The 23263-nt window shown below is 36.5% G+C and overlaps 1 protein-coding gene across 4 annotated transcripts in view; it reads left to right on the top strand.

Annotated features, from left to right (window-relative positions):
- LOC124154166 (equilibrative nucleoside transporter 1) overlaps positions 1-22238 on the top strand; it is a 251274-nt gene extending 229036 nt beyond the window's left edge. For 3 of the 4 annotated variants that reach the window (XM_046527727.1, XM_046527729.1, XM_046527728.1), the window contains 9 exons: positions 5166-5247; positions 5824-5963; positions 6958-7103; positions 7448-7533; positions 8273-8419; positions 9144-9324; positions 9428-9549; positions 9844-10046; positions 12054-15777. In XM_046527727.1, coding sequence (XP_046383683.1) covers positions 5166-5247; positions 5824-5963; positions 6958-7103; positions 7448-7533; positions 8273-8419; positions 9144-9324; positions 9428-9549; positions 9844-10046; positions 12054-12189 — 1243 coding nt within the window. In that variant the 3' untranslated portion in view covers positions 12190-15777. Of the gene's footprint in view, positions 1-568; positions 1778-1871; positions 2116-5165; positions 5248-5823; positions 5964-6957; positions 7104-7447; positions 7534-8272; positions 8420-9143; positions 9325-9427; positions 9550-9843; positions 10047-12053 lie in introns of those variants that run through there. The other variant, XM_046527726.1, reaches the window with a different exon arrangement.
- The last annotated feature ends 1025 nt before the right edge of the window (positions 22239-23263 follow it).

Here is a 23263-nt window from a genome sequence, read left to right as displayed (position 1 = left end):
CGTGAGAGGGGTGAAAAGGCACCGTGGGCGCAGCAGTGCAGCCCGCAAATCGTTACCAATCGGGCCGAGGAGAGAACGTGGGCGGGAGCAGCTGATTTATTCGGGGCGACCTTTTGTAAAGGGATGGAGGGGTAATCCGCTGTGGGGGGTGGAAGGAGTTTATGGTGGAGAAGGAGAGGGGGTGTAAGAGGAGGGACGGCGTTTCCTCCTTCTGCCTCTCCGCGGCGCTACAAACCCACCCCTTCCATCCGAACGGGTCGATGATCGTCTGCCGGCCCCCCCATCACAGGGGAAACCCACGCGGTTCCAGTCAGGGATCGGACAGCCGGCAGAGACGGAAGGTCGAACCCGAGACGTGCCGCGTGTGTTGACCACTCTTGTTCGCCGTCAGTGCGACTGTTCCCTGTCGTTCTCCGAGGGCGAGAGTGCTGGTGTCCTTCCGCGTGTCGCCTCGACCTCTAAACTCGCAAGTTCAAGGTCGATCCCTTTCGCTTTCTCGCGATATAGAGAGTGCGCGGAGGCTCTTCGCGCGGCGCCTTCCTTGTCAGTCAGCGATCTTCCCCTCCCCCTCCTGCTTCGACCGGCGCCTCTTCCTCACGCGGAGTCGCCTCAATCGGGCGCCTTACGTCACTACCACGACGGATATAAACCCTGGTTTATCATCGGGAGGAAGTGATTTTGAACGCCTGAATCCCCTCGTGCAGATTACTTCAGGGTTCTTCTAGACTTCATGGTCTCCAAGCTAGTTGTAAACTAAGCTTTGCTTTAAAACAATCTTCACCTTCGACCGGTGCCTTATCCTAGCACGCAGTCGCCTTGATCGGTCGCCTTACGTCACCACCATCACAAAAATATATCCTGAATCTTTGTTGTAAGAGAGAACTCTTTGTGAACGGCTGATACCTCAACGTTCAACCTCTTGCAGATGACTCCTGGATTCTTCAGGCTTCACTTCTTCAAGGCAGTTTTAAAACAAGTTCTATAGTAAAACAAGCTTCACCTTCTACTGTCGCCCCCTCCCCATATGGAGTGGCGTCAATCGGGCGCCCTACGTCACCACCACCAAAAAAATAAATCCTGAATCTTCGTCGGAAAGGAGCGCTGTTTGAAACGGTTGATTCCGGAACCCTCAACCTTTTGCATATGTCCCCTGGGGTCTTCTGTTCTACACAAAATTTGAAAAACAAACTGTGTTGAGTGGGTAGAGAAGAAAAAGAACTCAGCAGTGAGTTTAAAATAAGTAATAACAGTTGTCAAGGGTTAAATTACTTTCTTCTAAGGATACAAAACCACCCACGATCGAGGCTTTTAGTACCATTTCGGTGTCGCAGCGACCTCGGGGGTGTAACGCTTCATCGTTTGGATCTCATTGACCGGCTTGTTGGCACCAGTGTCTATAATAGTGGTCACCACATCCAGACAACGCCTCCGCTCGAGTGAAAAGGAGAGTCGACTGACTTCTTCACAAAGCACTCTTCCAGAGATCATCGTACCCTGAGTGGAACGCTCCTCGTCTCTCTCGTGAACGGCGGAATATTAGTTCGTCTCGGCCGCAGACTGACTCAACGTGCTTCCTGAAACCCTTTCCAGCTTCTCCCCTCCACGCTCCCCCATTTCATTTCCCTTTCAAACCGCCCCAACGGCTCCCCACCCTTCCTCCCCACACTCGCCTATCCCCTACAACACTTCTCCCTTCGCCCCACTACCCCAGAGAGTCCTGCGATCCCGACCATTTCGGACCCCCCAGCGACCATGCCCGGCGAACTGAGCGGACGATGTAAGTTGACCGTTTGAGATTTACCAGTGAGTAAGATCGTGCTTATTCCCTCGAGTGGGTTATTCTAAGAATAAACTGACTGTCGTCATTGGAGTGAGGGACGAGTCGGAAGCCATGCTGGACTGCGTGGGGAGATCGGCGCCGTTGGCCAGCGTGGAGGACCTGAGCCACCACGCTACCCCCTGCCGCACCATCGACGGCGATGACGAAGACGATGGGCCCCGGAAGACCTCAGGGCCCGTGTCTCCCGCCGCCGAGGACGAGATCCTCGCAACGGAGGGCCTCATGGAAACGCCTCACCACTTCCTCTGCCCGAAAGAAAATGCCGCCGTCGACAGGTACAACCTGCCACCTTTGAAAAACAACGGTCATTCCCCGATATTTGCGTAGGAATTAACTACTTAACGGGTTACGTTGTTGTATATATCATCATCCGGTTAGCAGTGGCCGTGAGTGCGCGTTATGCTCTTATTTTTGTGTGAGGAGGGAATGGGAAAGAAGGAGAAAAAATCATGGTAAGGATGAAGGTTTCTCGTCGTAACTTTTTCTCGGCAGCGAGATATTTAGTGTTCTCATCTTCGATGTTTGTGTGATGTCACTGCACTCTTTATAGTAGAGACCATCTGAAACAGATTTTTTGAGTAGATGAGGGGGTTGAGTTTTACGTGGTAGACATTGTAAATATTTGGTAAGTAGTCTAAGTTGAGGAGGAGTTGGGAAAAGATGAAGGAGAAAAAAGTATTTACGGGGTGTCAAAATTTACGAAGCTGCTTTGAGTATGGAAAAAGCGTGCAAACATTTTGCAAAGCGTTAGGAACAAGGAGTTAGAGGAAGAGGGTACAGATATAGGCTAATACCTGTTGACTAATTACATATTGAGTGGATGAACGAGTTCGAAATTTGAGGTACGTAAATCCTATATTTCTGGTGTATCACGTGGTTCTAGTCTTAAGGGGCCACCATCGTGTGTTGAATCTACCACGCAAGCTCAACGAATACAGTTTTCCTCGAAGCAGTTTAATGCGTGTACGTTATGATTACTACTACTACTACTGTTTCAAATTTTCTCACGCTCGATGGACTGCGGGAAAGGCTGTCTGAATGTACTTGCCTTTGAGTGTAACGGTCTAAATGATTCGAGAGTGATGAGTAATCTTGTCAGCATCCCTTTTGATATTAAATAAACTGCGTAGTATACTGTGTTTTCGAAAAATATGGCTAGAATGATCCGAAGTTCCGAAATGTTGGTCTTCTACTGCTTCCTAGAGGAGCAAAACGAGCTAATATGAGAAACCTTGGATGACCTGTTTTTAAGTGTTTTAATATTGAAACATCTAAAGTTCATCCTATTTTTGGTCAACTATTATCGCCTATAATCGTCGCGATGTGTGGTGCATTGCCTGAATGTGTGGGCATAAATGTGACAATATTTACTTACAAATTTTCGCGAGCTCATACAAGTCAATTCTATTTGTCTTCCTACAGGGCATCAGCTGAAATTTTCTACAATGAGGTAACATAAGCTAATATATATAAGTAGCTTCAGCGCTTCCTTCGCGAATATCAACCTGTTTTTACCAGCCAGCCGGCATCATCGTTCCCTTGGTTAGAAATCTAACCGCGGTTGGCGCTGACTGTTGTTTTCATAACGAAATGTAACGGGTGTGTGGCTTACGAGCGTAAGATGTGCTTAGTGGAAAGAGGGCATCAATGGCCCTGCGTGCGTGCGTGGACCACCCCCTTTCATTCATACTTTTCCTCTAGGCCACCCCCTGCCCCTCCACCCCCCCAAATACAGTGTCGTCCCCTTTTCAGCAGTGATTTCACCCGCACGTGGCACCCCCCGTGCGCTATCCCCGCCCTCTTCTGATTGCGGTCGTGCCTAACGATACGGAGGTTTCTTATCATTGCTTCGTTCGACAGCAGGGTGGCGCATTGAAGGAGGGGGCGACCGTCCTCCCGGTCCTTCGTACTTTACGAGAAATTTGTAATTATAGTAATCTTTAAGGTTACTTTATTTATTTCAGTATTTATTTCATCAGTTTAACAAAAACTGTTTGAAAATAATTTATGATCATTGAAAAGCTACTTGTTTAGGCAAATCAGTTCTTAGTCGCATTTTCGCGCAGAGTTGTTGCATACCACCAAGGCGCCACGGAAAGTAATGAACCCCCTCCCCAAACAATGACCTCAATCCGCCCCTGTTTGAGAGAAATATATCATTTTTTCAGCCTTACAAGGGCTATTGATCGATGTTAGGTGAGTTCCCACGGGTGGAATATTTTTTCTTCAAGGCATTTATCGCTGAAAAAACCAAAGAAATCGCAAACACCTTTACACATGTCTTGATGGCAGCAGGGTAGCATCCTTGCTGGCCTAATCAATCTGTTACTGTTACCAATTTGCAGTCATTCAACCATTGATGTCAGTTCCCTGGTTAAGGAAGTTTCTTGTAAGAGCTTATTGCCATCTTTTAATGGATTTAGTTGCGGATACAGAAAAAAATCAAGGGGGGGGGCACAAAATATATCTTGAGTTTTCTTTACTTTTATCGTAATAAAAAATGATCAAATCACAGGCAGAATATAAGAAAGATCTTTTTAAAGTGATTATACACATGTAAAAGACAAGAGAATCGAGACTCCAGGTCGGGCTCCCAGGGTTACACTCTCGGGCTGGGTTTTAAGCTTTTGCTTTTTACTCTTACAATTGTGGTTTTGCAATTGCCGGCAAAATGGGCGGACCCGCAAGGCCCCTCATCTGTATCCATCACTGATTGGATTATACGGGAGAACAGGAAAATGGCATATATTATTTATTTATTAATATTGGACATAGCCTCATGTCTGGTCTAATACGGTGGCTAAGTTCTGAGGCCCAGCAATTTCATTAGTATATTGACTTAAAGAATAATTTGTCCTGTTATCATTCATACTCATCGCTTTTAATTTGAGGCAATAGGTAAACTATCAAATTATATTGTGAATTTTGTTTGCAGAAAGTTTCTTGAGAGAATACTCTAGAACCTTGATTTATGGTACCTTTTTATGACATAATTGTGCAAAATGCAAATAATATGAGTGTATGTATTAATTTTGATTGTGTTTGGCCCTTTGATTAAAGTGTTAGTTTTATTTTTTCCATTATTATTATAGTTATCCATTTGAATTCGATCAATCAGTTCGAATTGTCTATCTATTATAAATATCATTTGTTACGTTCATATAGATTAACTCTTCAAAACATATCTTATGTCAGTTATATTCGATGATGTACTCTAAAATAGCCATTGATTTAATCTTAAGTGGAGTTCTCTAAAGTAATAAAAATATTTTCTGATGAATTCATCATTCATACTAATTTCCTTTGTTACATGTTCTCTTTACAGGTGTTATATAGTGTACTTAATATTTTTGCTCCATGGAATGGGAACATTAATGCCATGGAATATGTTCATCACAGCCAAAGGGGTGAGTTACTTGCTTTTCTTTGTGTTATGTATGTATTTTGCGTATACCTTTATGTATCCTGCTCTAAAATTTATTTCCCCTTGAATGCATGTAATGTTTCTCATTGTAAATGTTTAATTTCAATGAAATTTTTTTACTTTGGATGGGGTTTAATTTACAATTGTTTATTTAATTTACATGAATTGCCACAAGAAAAATTCCCCTGGACTGGGAATCGAACCATGGACCTTTGGCTCTCCAGCCCACTATTCTATCCTGATTTCCTATGACGAGATTAACGTCCATGGTTCGATTCCTGGTCCAGAGAAATTGTTCTAATGACAATTCATGTAAATACTTCACTGCTGTTCATGCAGACGGTTAATTAAAATATTACACATTTTATATAAGTTTAGTATTAGGGTGAATCATGTGATAAGTTGACGAGTCATTCTTAAATTACAATAAATTTAATTAAATTTTCTTGAAGTTATGGTCAATTTCTGTAATTCACTTAATGTGTGAAATCTTGTGAGAGGTGTGAGTGTTTACAACTTCTTTTACCTGATTTTAGTATGGTCTTCAATTTCTTTGCAGTATTTTGTTGATTATAAAATGAGTAAAGAATACACGGGAGCTGAATCAAACTATGCAACAAACTTTCTAGCCTACATTGGCTTTGCTGCTCAAGTTCCTAACCTTGTCTTCAACTGGTTAAATGTGTTCATTCAACTGGGGTAAGTAAAATGTCTTTATGAAGGTTCTTGAATTTTTTCATAGCATTTCAAATTATGCATTTCCACTCAAGCCTCATATGATACACTCTTTTATTCATGAAATCATTATCATTTGTTTCTTTAGTTATTTGTGATTTTTAATGTACGATTTCAGTCTTTTGATTACGATCACAGTGAGTGATACCAAAACATTTCTCAAAAAGAGCAAAAACTTTTCATTGCTCTGATACTTTGCCCAGTTAAAATTCTTCCTTCTGGTGGGTATACTTGCATTGTTCAACATTATTTCAAGTACATAGCCAAGGTCTTGCCCAATAATAAAGCAATAAGGGTTGAGGATACCAGAATTGGAATCAATCTCAAACAGGCCAATCTCTTCAATTTCAAGTGATTACATTGATTGATTTATTTTCTTCTGTGAGTCTCTTAATGTGATGGGGAGTTTAAAATAGCTCACATTTCAAAAAAATGAAATACGTTGTGGTAATGATGTGGGTAAAAGTAAATGTAGATGAATACACGTAAAAGGGAGTCAAATGTTGAGTCATTCAACTTTAGCATGAGGAATGTTATCTTTTTGGGTAGTATGTAATTGTGTTGAGACTGATGAGATTATTCCACACTGTGCAACTTGTTTTACTTGGAACTATTGTACTCTTAGTGTTGTTTGATTAAGAACCTCCAACATTCTGGTTGATTTACCAGCCTCTGTGGCGTCAGGGAAATGTCCTCACCTGTCAACCCTGATATTGTGGGTTCAAATTCTGACTGAGTGAGTTTACACTACTCAAGACTTGGATATGTGTGACTGTCCTACTTGTTAAATGAGAGAGAGGACTGTATAGTTCTAATTTGCAAGTTATGCCAAGAGGATATTATCATTGCTATCGTTAATCATCATATGGGGAAGGGGGAGCACTCAGAGGAAGGTACATAGCAAACATGGCAGTGCTGAATGTGTATTTGGGGTTTCAAATGTCATTTCTTTGCACAGGGGCAGCTTAACCCGGAGGATAGTTTGGAGCATATTCGTGGAGGTGATTGTGTTCATTTTGACAGTGGTTTTGGCAATGACTGACTCCTCAGGATGGCCAGGAGTGTTCTTTTGGGTCACAATGGCCACAGTTGTGCTACTTAATAGTAAGTTTTAATAACGTTTCTTCATGATCATTCTTGATTTCTCAGCTGTACTAGTCTTAAGACTTAAAAGCAATTGGTTCTTTTAAATTTTATGTAGCTAATCAATCATTCATCAATATATTCCCATTTATGCATTTAGAGCAGATGAGTATTGCTGAGTGCTGCTAAAATATTTCAGCAGTGGCATTATTCTCCTCAAAAACCTACTACATTTTTTTTCTTAAAAAATTGACTTTAGATGTGACAAATGTCATAGTTTGTAGTTTAATTTAAATGCAATGATATGAAATTCTTCTTAGGTTTCTTTCCTTTGTTATCAGTGTCATCGTTTTTTTTCCTTGCAGTGGCCTGTGGTATATATCAGAATTCTGTGTATGGAATGGCTGCTCGACTACCCTTTAAATACACTGGAGCTGTGGTTCTTGGATCTGTAAGTGAATCATACCAAACTGACTGCTTTTATGTGGCCCTGTTGATCAAAGGGTCTTGGGTTTATAACCCGGGAAAAGCATTGGGATACCTTAAACAAAAATCCTTTCAGTATGATGTGGAACAGAGAAAAGTTCTCGTCCACTACCCTACTAGTTAGAAATTCACATGCCTGTGCCTCTGTCTGGGATGAGCTCCACCATCACCTATCCAAATTTAACTTAGCCTTGAAATCATTCTTAATTTCAGTTGTGTAGCCACAGGGGTGGAGTTTTTGTGGTTACATCCCCCTCTTGAGCCAAAGGAGTGCCAAAAACGAGTGAGATGGCTTCAATAAGCCCCCAAACCCTCCTTTGCCCTGGCATGTTTTTCATACACCCCAGAAGGGCCCCGAAATCTCCGGTAACCCCTTCCCCCAATTCCAAAATCTTAGCTAGTGAGAGAGGAGCTTAATTGAAATTAAGAAATGACTTTATATACAATAATGAAAGCATGAATTTAATGTTAATACAATAGTAAATTAACTGACCTCATTTTCCAATAGTTTTTTCTGTGTATAATGTAGAGAAAAAAAATTACGAAAAAAAATACACCAATCAATGAAAGTTATAACACTAGTTCTTTCTTTATGCTTCTTGCAGTGTATTTGATGATTTAACTTTTCATTTATTTACTGGTAGTATTATTCATAAATTATCAATTATTATTTCTGGCCTCAAATGTATTTCCCTGTCTTTCAGAACATTAGTGGAACATTCACTGCCATCATCAGCATTATTTCGCTAGCAGTTGCTCCTAATGTAAGAACTGCTGCCATTTATTACTTCATCACTGCCCTCTTCATTCTTCTGGCCTGCTTTGATACATATTTTGCATTGCCGCTAAATGTAAGTAAAAAACCTTTTTTTATGTATGTACATATATCATTGGGAATCCATTTTTAATGTTCGTAAATGCTCGAGTGTAATTTTAAAAAGGTCATAGCATGAAAAATATTTCCTTATCAACATTGATTGAACCATTCTGTTGTCATTATCATATTTATGTATACCTAAATAACTCTTGGGATTCTAGCCAAGCAAGAATTTTGTGGTTAAAGGCCAACAGAACACTTTTTGATCTTTCTTAAAGAAATTTATTATTGTTCTCTGAGGACAATGGAAGAGTGTTTCATTGAAATCTGAACCGCAAAAATTTTAACTAGATTAGAATCCTGTGTACTTTCGTAGAGGACTAAATCTTATATCATCTTTTTGCTTCTAAGACCTTAAGACATTCAAGCAGACAAATGAAAATGTGCATCATATGTGTATTTCAAGGATGCCAAGGATGCATCTGTAACTAATAGCAATTTAGGTTCATTCATCTTTATGCAATTAAGCTCTACTTCCTTGCTTGATTGTGTTACTTTCAGTTAAGGCAATAACGAAACTGGAGAAATGAGCATTACATAAGTTGTATCAGAAGCCTTAAGAACTGAGAATTTTGCTATATCGTGTTGGGAAAAACTCTTGTTTTTGAATTCTGTCATGTGTGATTATCAGACACTGTGAACAATGATTGCTTAAAAACTGCAGTCGTAAATCCTAAGTCCTAATTTTCTTTTCACAGAGGTTCTACAGATATCATGAGCTCCTCAATCAGAAAGGCCATCAATCAAAACTGAAAGAAAATCTAGGTGTTATTCCTCAAACGCCTTACCTAAAAATCTTCAAGCAGTGCCTGCCCCAGTTGTTCAATGTGTTTTTTGTATTTTTTGTTTCCTTGTCTATTTTCCCAGCCGTCCATTCCGGTAAGTTTGCCCTGTAATGATTGCTCGGGTAATGAAAATTTCTTCATGTCCTTACACAGACATTTCTAAATTTTACATTCTATTTCATATCTACATTTGACAGATATCCAGAGGTCTGATGAGAACTTTTTCCTCAGTGATAAATATTTCACAGCCGTAACATGCTTCCTAACATTCAACTTTTTTGCGATGGTTGGCTGCACCACTGCCGCATGGTTTCAGTGGGTAAGAACAATTACATTTTTAATCCATGAACTATCAATTTCTTAACTACATACATTGTTATTGTGTAGATCTTCCTCTCTTATTGAATTGCATATCCTTCACCTTACGCTTGGCTACGTAGGTAGTTGTTCACTTGCCAATATTATTCCCCCCCCCTCCTGTTATGATTTCCATGTAAGCTAATAAAATAATATTTCATTTATGCACTTTATGCTTTAAATGTTTGTTTATCCTTTAATTATTTATTTTCTTGTAAGCTCAAGTATGTATCCAAATATCTATTCTCTTTTTCAGCCTGGGCCAAAGTATTTGGTTGTACCAGTGGTTCTGCGTTTGCTATTCATACCGTTTTTTGTGTTATGCAACTACCTGCCACAAAACCTTACAAGAGTCTTCCCTATCTTGATAAAAAATGATTGGGCATATTGGGCTGGTGGAATACTATTAGGACTTACCAGTGGCCACTTCAGTTCTCTCGCCATGATGTACTGCCCAAGGTATGTGTATAGCTTTACTCACCTCAGGTGATACTTATTTTTTTATTTCATTATATATTTGTAGTTTTCTTCTAGATTCTTTAAGAACAAAAATATTCCATCGATGCTATGAGTCTATGCACTCTTGGAGTCATTTTTTTTCCCTCTTCCTATTTTGCTGTTTAAGGAGAAAGAAATATCCTGAATTTTTTAAACTATTAGTGACTACAACCATACAGTGGAATGCTTTCTAGGATGATTTTCAACTCAACGTCATCATTATCTATGTATTAGCCTCTTCATTAAAAATTAACTGGATCTATCTTGGTGTGGCATAGGAATTCAGAATTTGGGGGAAAGTGCTTTGTTGTTCACAAGGACTTAAAGCAGCAGTACTCAACTTGGTGTAGTTATCATTTTAACAATTCTCAACTTTCTCTTATATCTAGAGGTCTCATTTGTGCTACAAGGGAAGAAAGGGTGGAGAGAAACCTGATGTTTGTATTAGCGAAATGAAAAGTGCCAAGGGGGCCACAGCATAATGTCCGATTCGACTGATTGAGTGTGCTCCACACTACTATTAACACGTTGCGTACGGATGGCGAGAATTCTCGTCATTTAGGCAGGAAAACCTAAACAATTTTAAAGCATACAATATGTATTCGTCAGTACGTTTTCAGTTGTTGTTCGTTATTCATAATAAATTGATGCATCACAACGTTTGATTGGATGAAGTTGTATAGTAAAAATTAGCTTTTTAACCATGTTTAAAACAAAGGCATTGCACCCTAATAGGCACATATTTCCAATCTCGGTGTTCCTAGGAATTTAAATACCCGGTACGCAACGTGTTAAGCAGGGACGAGGCAGTCTTCGGAAAATTCTCTGCCATCTCCAGGATTTGAACCTGGGCCTGTGGGGTGTGAAGCTAACATACTTGCCACCTCACCAACCCAATCACCTTCTATTAATCAAATATTTGTCCATATGAGAAGTAGAATAAAAGATGTTTAGAAACCTCACTAGAATAGAAAGGTTGAAAATTGCTTTTCTGTGATGTCAAATTTTGAGCTTTGTTTAGGTATTACCGATATCCTTAGCTTTCCCTGATAGACGCATATTTTTCTGTATTTATTTCTGGTGCCTACTCTTCCAGCTAATAGGAGCAAAGTATAAAGGGCCTCTACCCTTTGTAAATAAAGCACTGGATGAAACTAGTACTTACTAGTACTTAGTCTTAGTACGAGTCCACTGTCAACTTATTGCGTTACCAGTGTTTTGTAAACCAAATATTGCTTTTGATTTTCAATAATTTACAATTATTTAAATGAATTTCTACTATTGATAATACTAGAGTTAGTAAACATAAGGTAATAGAAATTAACTCCAGAAGTCCGTTAATAGTAATGCTTAATATCATTTAAAAACTGCCTACATGCACATCAGAAAAACAAAAAATTCATTTCAAAATATAAAACATTGGAGTTTGCAAAAAAATGTTTCCTTGCAAAAACCATTGACAATGTAACCACTTCACTACAGATTTTTGCAGTGAGGAGGATCATAAATGAGTAGGAGAGTCGAAGCCAATTGCAGAGGTGTGGCCCTAAGGTCTCGCTTAGTCACAGGCAGGGCCTGAATACCTCCAGCCATTGCTACCTCAGTGGTCACTTCCCTTTCCCCACATCACCTCTAGTTGACATCCATTTGTTTGCCCTGAAAAATCCACACTAGCTAGAGCCAGCGTGAGGTCTTTTGCATATGAAAATGCTGGTCAGCTACTGCCAACGTTGGGTGCGAGGGTTTAAGGAATGGAGATTTCAGATCTGTGTGAACAAGCCCATGACGAAAAAGAATTAAAAAATAGGCAAAATAAAATAATATAACGTCCCTAACATAAGAAGTATTTTAAAACACAACTTTTTCTTTCTTTAATTTTTGTAATAACACCAAAAATCCCCTATATAAATTGAACTTCTGCTACTCTAAGTGGATTGTGATTGATTTCATGTCTTTATCTCACTGCAGAATGGTGGAGCCACATTATAAGGTGACTGCAGGAATGTATGGTGCTGCTTCCCTCATCACTGGTATTTTCTCAGGAATCTTGTTCACTATGATATTTCCTTGGTTTGTATCTGAAGTCAGTTGGAACTTCTCGTAATGGAATATGTTATCTGTGCTGAGTGAACAGTTACAAAAAAGGATCATGGATATAAAATGAGATAAAAGTCATGTTCTTCATGATCAACTTTATCTTCAAATTGAAGATTACTCTGATGATACTCATGAGACTTGACACTCACCCAATGTATGTCATTTGGTAAACATATTTGTTAGCATTTGCACAGAACGTACATCTCATTAGTGATGATGAAGTTACTTTTACAACTAGCCAGTGACTTGGACTACTTTTTACTGTTTTTGAAAAATCCTTGATTATTTTAATCAAGGTGGAAGGTATTTGTTCTTTTTTATTTGATTTCTGAAGAACTGTGTATCACATACTTCATTATGTGAAATTGTAAATATTAGAAACATAGTTTTAGTTCATCTGAACAGTGTTTTTTGATTAATGAACTACTAAAGGAAGTGGTGGTGAAAGATGATGATGCTAATTCTGAACCTTCTGCTCTGAAGAATTTGGTATGTTTGTCATCCCATGAAAAAAAACCAAAGGTAATTAGACTGCATTTACTTAGCTCTTTTGACTGCATCAAGCAATAGTTTTCCTGATACTGACACATTTATGTATCACAAAAATTGTCTACATGCATTTCTTATTCAAGGTATCTATAATTTCTACCATATAGAGTGAGCCTCTCTGAAATGTAATTGGCACCTATACCATGTTAAATACTGGTATGAATCATATTTATAAAGAGTTAACATTTTTTGTATCTTCAGAATTACATCTAAATCCATAAGGTATATTTGCTATCACTCAAATATTCCTGAAACTTGCCTAAAACTGTTGGCAATGGCAGTTTCTTTAATTTTAAATATTTCACAATGGAACATCCTTTTTCTTGAACCAGTTAAATAATGACATGAAATAATATGCTACAGTTAGAATCTCAGATTCACATTTAAGGGTAAAGTTTCAGATTGAAACTGAAGAGGTAAAAGACTTTTTCTTGTGTATAGTTATAACGATAACTTGAGGTTGCTGTTTATGAATTTTTTTTCGAACCCTGTATGCTTTGAAGCAGAATTTTCATTTTGCAATACTTTAAGCATAGCCAAGATATTTTTACTGATCGAGTCTTGAAACCTTAGATTATCCTCTAACTTCATATTTTATCTCTTTTGGATGCCCTCAAAAGCCTTTTGTGTAGTTAATTTAAAAAAAACAAATTAATGCAATATTTATTCAAAATGAAAATAATCAAGAGAAGAAATTTTGAAAACTGGCAGACTTTACATCATTCCACTCACCCAGGGGCATGGGAAGTGAGGGGCCCAGAATTTGGCCTGAACCCTCTCAGCCTAATTCAGCCTCTCAGCCCTTTTGGAAGGCCTCCCTTGAGGTCCTCTCTCATTGCCAGGGTCCTCTTTAAGGTTGACCCCCTCCCCCCAACAAAAATAGTCAGCCTACCCTGAACTTGCCTTATAAAGCTACTTCTTTAATCAAATGGCTTTATTATTTTCTGCTACATCATGATTATTGTGCTGCTATAAAAGAGGGAATTACGCTCCGAGGAATGGCTTGCTCTCAGCTATTTATAGATTTTTGGCTCTGACCTATTGAGGCATAATTTGCCAGTAGTCTTTTTTGTCCATTTTTTTCATATATTTATGCATTCTTTTCTGAAGGTACTCTGTTGATATATGTATCTGCAGAATTCATGACTCAGGATTGGTTACTGTATACTTTCTGCATCAATATTCTTCATTTGACTAATGAAATTCATTTTTAGGGCTACCTACTTCATCAGCATCTACATATTGACTTATCATGACCAAGGCTTTTACTTTTTGTGTAGTCCTAAGTTCATAAGAAGCTGATAGAAGCAAAATAGGGGTTTTCTTTACAGTGGAAGGAGCCCAAGCATTTACTACTCTTCAGTTTTTCACTTCTTTTTTTGAGATGCAGTTCTGTTCCTTTTGTACTTAATGCCACCTGATCCCTTTGGGGCTTAATTGCGCATAATTTATTCAAGCAGCTTTTCTGTAAAAGGCATTGCATGATGAAAATTCTGCTTGGGTTATCATTAGTCTTTTCAAAAATGACAGTATTTACCTATAAATTTCTATTCTGGAAAGATATATGTACTTGGCAAAATCAATTTCAGTAATGCTTTAAGTGCTGATAGTAAACATATGCTATGGATTTTTTTTTTATTTTGTTAGAAAGGGTGTCCCTGTGCCACATAAATTTTGGATAAAGTTAGCAACCTGTATACATTTCATATTTTTTTACATACCATACATCAATCCGAACCAAGATTTTTCCTCTTGCTGACATACTGTATCAGAGATCACTTTAGGTTTCACCTGAGCAAAAATATGAGCTACATTTTAAAACTCTTTTTCATAAATATGTAATGAGTTTTCCTTCCCTCTGCCTGCAGCCATAAAATTTTAGACTGCAGTGATGCTATATGCTTACTTTTTCACTGTGATCTTATATGATGTTTATTCAAAGAAAAACTATCTTCCTTAGAAATATACATGGTAGTATGTACCTTGCTGCAAGCAATTCAGGCACTGGCCCAAATTTATTTTCATAGAAAGGACTCGTAAAGAGTTCTAACCAATTTTCAATGTGGTTCAGACAGCATTTATCACAATACAGGGGCAGCCCTTAATACGTTCTGTAATTTTTTATTTGTGACACTAGAACATTTTTGTGTGAATGTTGCTTGAGAGACAAACTGTTTGTGATACATTTCAACGGCTGAAGACATTATTTGGACACATGAAACTTAAAGCCAACCAGGCTTTTTTTACTGTATTAGGGGATCTTGACAATATTCTGTCAATAGTAGTTCAGCCTTGAAATTGGATACAGTGCCCTAAGCAATCTTTTTAACTGTTAAGAGTTATCTTACTAAGTAACCATTTAATTCAGGCTGCTAAAATCTGTTGTTTACGGAAAGAAGAAGAATTACTGGTGTTTTGCTTTATTGGCAGGAAAATATTTGCCAGAAGATAGTTAGAAAACAATATTGTTAAGATCATTGTTATGTCCTTGTAATGGATTAGTTCTGATACTTATTGATGAGCTAGAAATTAGATTCCTGAATCTAATATTACAGAATGACTTGAAGTTTTAACTTTGTTTGCAATGATAAATTGTTGTTCTTATAGTTTATGTAAAAGTCACCATTTACATGTTCTATTTTCATTTTCCATGCTTGATTGTTGTGATGCTTTGATGTGTAAGGAAACAACTTTTCATCCACTTGATGCCTTCCAGCTTATAACATAATAGAATGGATTAATAACAACTGTGTAGTGGGCATCACTGAAATGGAAGAAAAATGAACATGTAAATCGGGACAGAATAAAAATATTCTTTAGAGTCACAAGTTGGTGACTATTAGCTGTTGAAAACCAGAAATGTTTGTCAAAAGTCAATCAAAAAATATCCAGGATAAGAGTGATAAAATTGTTTTATATAAATGAATTTCTTTGTTGCCTTCAGAATGTTGTCACACTTTATAAAAGCTGTTGTTACTCTGTAAACAACATTAAGGACTAAACTACTTTGTTGACATGTACTTTTTATAAAACAGTCTTGAGTATACATTATTGTTGTAATTTATGGTGGTGATTGAAGTTCAGCCCTTTCATTGGAATATTATGTGCTACTGATTCCTTGTCAAAGGGGTAAATTATTGCTTCTGCACAAATGTAGTATCAGGTAGTTTTCAAGAATACCTAGTTTCTTTTTTTTCATAAGTAGCTAACATTTTAAGCTTTGAGGCTGAGATTCTTTCTACTGCTTTTTGTCTTTTGATACTGTGGCTGAGAATATTTGGAAATTTCATCATAGAAATCAAGAATAAGTGAGGAAAAAAGTCAGTAAGTCAGCTTTTCATCTACTTTCCACTTGAAATTCCTAGCTCCAGTCTTGTTTGTACTACATATATTTCATTCACCTCTCGTTCACTGGGAGGCCTTACGTAGCTCTAACATTCATATTCAATTTTTATCCACATCACATAAATGCAACTCCCATCATTTCAGCACATATCACGTATTATTAGATTGAGAAAATCAATTCAAAATACCTCTTATAATGAATCAATTGAAAAAAGAGTGTGTTCATTGGAAAATCATGCCAACCACATTGTTAATGTAATGGCACCATTTTGATGTAATCATTATTACAGTCAGTTCAGTTTTTTTCATCCATAAAGATATAAAATTACTGAAAGCATTTGATGTATGTTTCACAGTAAGGGGTGTAGTGGCTTAGTGGTTGCCCTGAATCTAAGGTTATAGGTTCAAATCTAGATGAAGTCATTAGACATGACAATCAATTATCACCATGGTGTGATTTTCTGATGATCTGAAAAGTTGTAAGCAGCTAAGGGAATTTGCCCCATTTTTTTCATTCCATTCATCAGAGTTCGAGGTGAACTTTGCCCTCACCTGTCCAATACACCTGCAAGCTGTTGCACCATGGGATAAGAGTACCCAGCAGTACATGAAATTTAAGCATGAAGCTGATACATATTTTTAAGTTTGCCCTCTAGAGAGATATTTTTTATCTACTGGTGAATGATTACCTCACTCTTGTGAAGAAACTTGCCTGATGTCCAATAATCCAGCTAAGTTATAAAAAATATTGTTTCAATTTTTTTCCAGTCCAGAAGTTAACGCATTATTTTCTCATTGCCATCATTGTTAGCCCAATCTTCTGCAATAGGCATCCACTCAACGATTAATATATTGAGTTGTTACATATAGTCGTTTAAAGGATGGATGACTTAAATTTTCATCATTTAAAATTCCTTTGGGTATTCACAACACCACTAATTCCCCTTTGAATAATTTTTCAGGATTTAGAAAAATTATGCTACTATGCTAAGTGCTTATACTTCACTCAATATGGTACTTATTGAAGGCCTCGATGATATATTTTTTTAAATCATTCATGAAGTATCTTTTGCATCCCGAATGACTCATTGAAGCATCATTGACATACCTTATCCCCTTGACACAGTTAATTATCTTAATTGACAGTGGCTAAATTGTTTTCAGTTATTCATGTAGCCATCCTGTTTTTGATGGAATAGAAGAACAGTCTATCTCTGAGATACCACTCTACCAAGAAGCCATTTTCTCAATGCCTTTTGAAAACATTTTTCTTTATTTTAAAATGTTCACACTACGTCACAGAATAATGTTTTTAATTTTGTGACTGCTAAGGAAAATGCATTGTAGTAGGTTTTATGGAGAAACCCTAGCTTGAAATCTTGATCAAATATCTGGTAACACCGCTAGAAAGTACTTTAAAGCTTTTCTTTTCATTTCATTCTTTGGTACAGCTGGTAAGTAGATAACTTTTTTTATCTTTTATATTATTTTTGGTTGAATCAGTGTACATATTACCTTTTAGTTTTAAATTCAGTTGTTGACTCTATAGCATTATCACATTTTGATTTATCACTCTGTTACTTCTCTTTTTGGGTCATTATAATGGATTTTCAGCAATAAAACTTAAGTCATTTTTTATTATTTTATTACTCTCTATTTTAAGTGAAGTAGTGAAGTAATAAGGTTTTAGAGATTGAATAAGTACATTATAAGCTTTTCAATGTCTTACATGTAAACAGATAAAATGTAGCACACCAGTAATTTGATAATAATTAATGCTAGCCACAATACACCGCTTAGAATTGCATCTCTGTTTTCTTATGAGTCATCCAAATCCAGGCTGAGAATTTTTATTTCTTTTCATGATAGTTTTTGCCTTATAAAAGCATCATTTTCCAAGGGTCCCCATTAGGAGGTTACACAGCTACTGAATACTTTAGTGAAAAAATTTTTGTTCAAAGGAAATTTAATTTAGGTATAAATAAAATATGAAATACAGGTATCATTAATTGCAACCAGAGGCACCCTCTACCAACAATAGCCAAGAAAAGTATGAACAAGCAGGGAAGTCAAGTGAGCTAAATCATAATATATTTTTCCACCAAGAGAAGTTAGGAAGTATTTGAAGAAACTAAAAATTATAAATTATTCTATCAATATTTAATGAAATTTGATCCTCTAATTTTTTAAATTTCAGAGGTTAATTTTTGCTGGTTTTGTCACACCTGTGTGTTTCCTGGGCATACAAAATTAGTTATTTCGTAGGATTAAGTAGCAAAAAAGCAATTAACATATCAAATTATAACTGATGATAAATAACTATCTTTGATGGTCCCACTAAGAAATGAAGGAAGAGAAGGCTCATTCACTGAAAAATTTAGGTTCAAGGTTACTATATTGGCATTAAAAGTTGGACAGGGTAGGAAATTAACTTGAGGAGGTAAGCAATTCGGCTAAAGGGGAGGGCCTTTGCTGCAATGTAGAATGAGAAAGTCTCTATTGGATCCTCCTCTACGTTATGGTTAATAGAGAGATAGCTTAAATTTTCCATGAGAGAACTATTTCCAATTTTTTTGTTATCCTGACAATCCAGCCTGCAGTTGAAGCAAAAGCTTAAAGGCCAACTTAGATGCTTCTGAAAATGGCAAATTACCTTAAACAAGATGCCATTATTTTCAACCAAAGCCACACCTCGAATGCGGTGTTGTAACTAAAGACCAAATGCATGTACTTGATAATTGAATTATAATACGTAAAATCGTCAAATCATTATATGTATACATTTTAAAGCTTTTTGAATATAATGAAGAATTCTGTAAACATTGATGCTTCTTACTGTCATCATTGAATTAATATGAGCTCTGGAGGAAATATTCATGTGGATAAGTTAGAGAAAACTTTGGCTAACTAATGTTTTTGATAATCATTGAAATCTGATGCTGATAATCATTGAAAGTGGAATAGAATTCACAGAAATTGTAGTTTTGGTTGGTCTTACGTCATTACAACTAAATATTCATATCTATTCTGAAGAGCATATGGAGTTGGTTGGCACTGGTTGGTTGGTTTTTCCCACTGATGTGATTTTCTAATCAAGATCAAGACTTCTTGTAAATAGCCATTTTACTCTATACACTTCATAATAGAATTCATTTTTCTTGTCTCAGCTAAAATTGTTTAAACAATCTTGTGGCCTAGTTTCAGGTGGAACCAATATAGAATTGGTTTGGGGTACACTTTTTCATTAGAAGTTAAAACACTTATACAATCATAAAGTCTCAATTAGAGACAAAGTATTTTAGCATGTGAAAATAGCGTATGGACAGAAAACTCAAGAATTGGTTTCTAGATATCATAAACATATCTTATAGTAATATAATCAGCCCTTTATTGTGAGAAGTTACCAATCAATGTATTGTGTATGTCTCGAGTTACTGTTGCCTACTTCCTGCATATTTTCTAGTAAATTGTATGCATATCAATACATCTAAATGCTGATGAACTTAACAGCTGTGCTTATTAGAATGGAAATTATCTTTCTTGTGATGTGTGTTTAAATTTCTCTTCAATATTTTTCACTTTTAAAACAGACATGAGATCATATGTCTGATTAAAACTAAAGCATTGAAAGAACGCTTTTGGTAAGGAATATCCTTCAATCCAAGTTATACTTTGCTTTTCCAGAGGTTGTCGAGAAAATATTCTCCAATACCAATTTACGATGAAACGAAGTTGCATAAATTAAATATTCCTAGAGTTATGGATGGAGACGAGTACATTCAAAAATTATCTCCAATGCTGCTGATTTTGAGAGAAGCTTGTTTTCCACTACTTTCGAGGTTCCAAACATTCTTGTAGCCACATGGTGCAAAAATTCCAGAGAGGAAAAATCATTTGCCTTGACTGAGATTCAAACCCAGATCTCCCAAATTTGCACCATATGTTCTACCACTTGAACTTTAATGGCTCTTCCTCGGCATAATTTTGTTGCCTTTGGAGGACAAGATGGTTCAAGTTGTGGAACAACTTATAAGGATTCAGGACACCAGTTTCAAATCCTGGCCATTGAGGCAAATGATTTGTCCTCCGTGGAATGTTCGCACTTCGTGTGCGCTTAAAATGAAATGAGCCCTAAATAATGAATAAAATGGATTATAACCATAACAGCAGCTGGAATAAATCCATAAATATATATTTAGTGAACATCAATTTGCAAACGATGATTTTGGGTCATTGCTCATCGCTCAAAAGAAACTTCCTCAATAAACTATCATATACCATTTCATAGGTTGTTACCTGTAAATGGTTATTACTAAAATAACATCATTCATTTTTTTCTTCATTTTTCGAAATTACTTTTTACAATCATGATAAAAATGAGTAATTTATTGCTTGAAATTGGTTTTCTGCTCCTAATAAATATGAACAAAGTCCTAATTTAGCTTTCTGCTTTTAGTCCAATAGCAACAACTATTCAGTCATGTTTGCCTTTAGGTATACTGAGTAGTATTTTATTTTCTCCGGCCTGCAAATATATGAGCATATTTTTCTGCATTCTCACATCTAGTGGACTTTGTCACAAGACTTTTTCTTTGAGTTAACTCTGTTTATACTGGAGGTAAACCTAATTAGGAGCAAACTCTAGAAAGAAAGGGAGAGGGTGCAAGAAAATTTAAAGTCAAAAAGGGAACACATAGCTATTTAAGTGACATAAAATGGTGACAATAAGCAATTTTTTCCACTCCTGTAAGTGAAAAAAATAAGCAATGATTTTGGGTTTGCTAACTGTTGTGTGTGTGGATTTGGTCATGCATGAATTAATTAGACAGCAGGCAGACTGCCAGTATTAGCTTCTCACATAATGGGCCTCATCTTGTAGTATTTAAAGAAGTTAATCATCTCGGATAGGATTGTTTTACCCCATGGTAGTTGTAAGCACATCCTGTTATGACCACAAATGTTATAAGTGGTATATTTTTAATACATTTGATGTTTGAAGTCTTCTGCGTTTTCTTTCCATAATAGAAGACTGAATATTTTGGATGATAATTTTACTGGTATAGGAAATTGTTTTATACTCTGACACAAATCTTGCACTCAGTCCATTTTCAATACCTCATCCACACAGGGGATTGAAAATGGTCGACTGATAATTGTGCCAATTAGTTCCCCATTATTGTACAGTAGATAATAATTATAATCACTGATTGAGCAGACATGTAAACAGTTAATGCACATCAGTTTTCAAAACCTACATGAAATTATGGTTCATAATTGTACATATTGTTATGTTTCCTTTGGAGAATACTCTGGAGCAAAACTGCTAACTTTGTCATTTTAAATCATTTTTTCCTTAAAATGGAAATAATTTCCGTGTATCACTGGGTGGTAACCTGATGAGAAAATAAAACTCACAGGAATAATTCTCAATTTTGATTGCCTTTTCTGACACAGGTTCATTATATGCTGCTGAAAGAGAAAGGACGGAATCTCTCTCATGCTATGGCTTCATTCAACACTGAAAAAATTCTTATACCAATTAATGCTAATATTTGAGCTTTTAAGCATGGGTCCAGTGAATTTCTAATGGCAAATTATAATTGTATCCTATTTCAAGTACATAATAGAAATGAAGCCAATGTTGGAGTTTTCAATTTAACTTCGGGCAGATAAAGCCAAATGCATTTGACTATTTAGAGTTGAAAAAGCAGTCTCCACTAATGAGGCCTACTTACTGCTATGCAGTACATAATTTCTTCATTGTACTCATTGCATAGGTTGTAAGATGATACTTAATATTTAAAATAAATCAATGAGGAGTTGATGTGTTATGACAGTAGTTAGGTGGATGGAAAATTGTATATGTATAGTTCTGATACCATTGTAATTGAATAGTTTGTCAAAAGACTGGGACAGTTTGCTCCACCTGTACCTGATGATATTAAAGTTTGTGGAAAGTTGATGACAAGCTTGAATTTGTCATGTATCATTATGTTCATACAAACACATTGTAAATTATGTAAGTTCCTGTAAACTTCTCCTACTTTAATCCGTAAACCAGCTAGCAATACCTAACTAATAGGTGTACAGCTTCTGGATGTTGAGAATGCATGAAGTGCTGTACAAGTTATGAAAAGATGAAAATAAAGTATAGAGAATGAATTCTTGTGATTTCTAACTCATTAAGTAAAAGATACTTATCCAAATTGTCCTCTTAAAAGTTTTCCCATTCATACAAATACTTTGGACTAGTCCCAGCAGCCATCAAAGAGGTACCCTCAAAGTTGGCGGTGTAACTTTTTCACAGAGGAGCCTACCAGGAGAGACAAAGGGATGACTTAAGCACACAATAATCACAAAATAATTATTATTCTCATTGTGCATGCAGCATTTTCAAATAAATACTGGATAAAAACAGTTATTTTTTTACTTATTACTTGATTAATGCTATGAATATTTGTTAAAAAATGGGAAAAAAGTGTCACAAACATCTCATTATAATTGATAGAAGGTCCGACTGGACTGTCAGAATTATTAACAGCTGGTGTTTTTGTGTTCTTTATCATATTTTTTCCTAGCAAGCATACAAAAATTCATGAATTTTATTTCTTCAGGTGGTGGGTCATGCCCATAAGATTATTAGAAAAAACATGAGCTTCATTGACAGCCTGTATTTGGTCTATATTTGATGTTTTATAGAACCGTGTTTTCTTAACATCATCTAAAATCTCATGAGACATGAGTGTATGTATAATTATAAACATCTCTAAGGATATTTGTCAATTAATATTTACAATCTTTATATTATTTTTAAGATAAACCTGCAAAGTTTCATCCCTAAGGGACTCCTATCCCTAAGGGGAAGTCTATGAAAAATTGCAGTTTCTCCCCAATTTCAAATGGTTGTGCAAAATACACTAGTGGAGATTGGCAAATAAATTTACAAAATTTCATGATTACATTAAAGGATGAAAAATACAGTTTTATCAAAATCTAGTTTGATGGGTGACATCCCGAGATGAACTGATATGGAGTTACACCACTAGAGTTCAAATTCTCTTCTTCTCCTGGACAAAAATCTTTATATCTCCTGGATTTTTCACACTCTCCTTTTGATCATTGCATAACCTTTGGCTTGGCTTAGCCAGGAATTTTGTTTCGGGGGAGGGGGTCCAAAACCAGAGAGG

This window comes from Ischnura elegans, chromosome 2 (genome assembly GCF_921293095.1).
Source record: "Ischnura elegans chromosome 2, ioIscEleg1.1, whole genome shotgun sequence".
Taxonomy (NCBI): Eukaryota; Metazoa; Arthropoda; class Insecta; order Odonata; family Coenagrionidae; genus Ischnura; species Ischnura elegans.
This window is presented reverse-complemented; position numbering and strand designations above follow the sequence as displayed.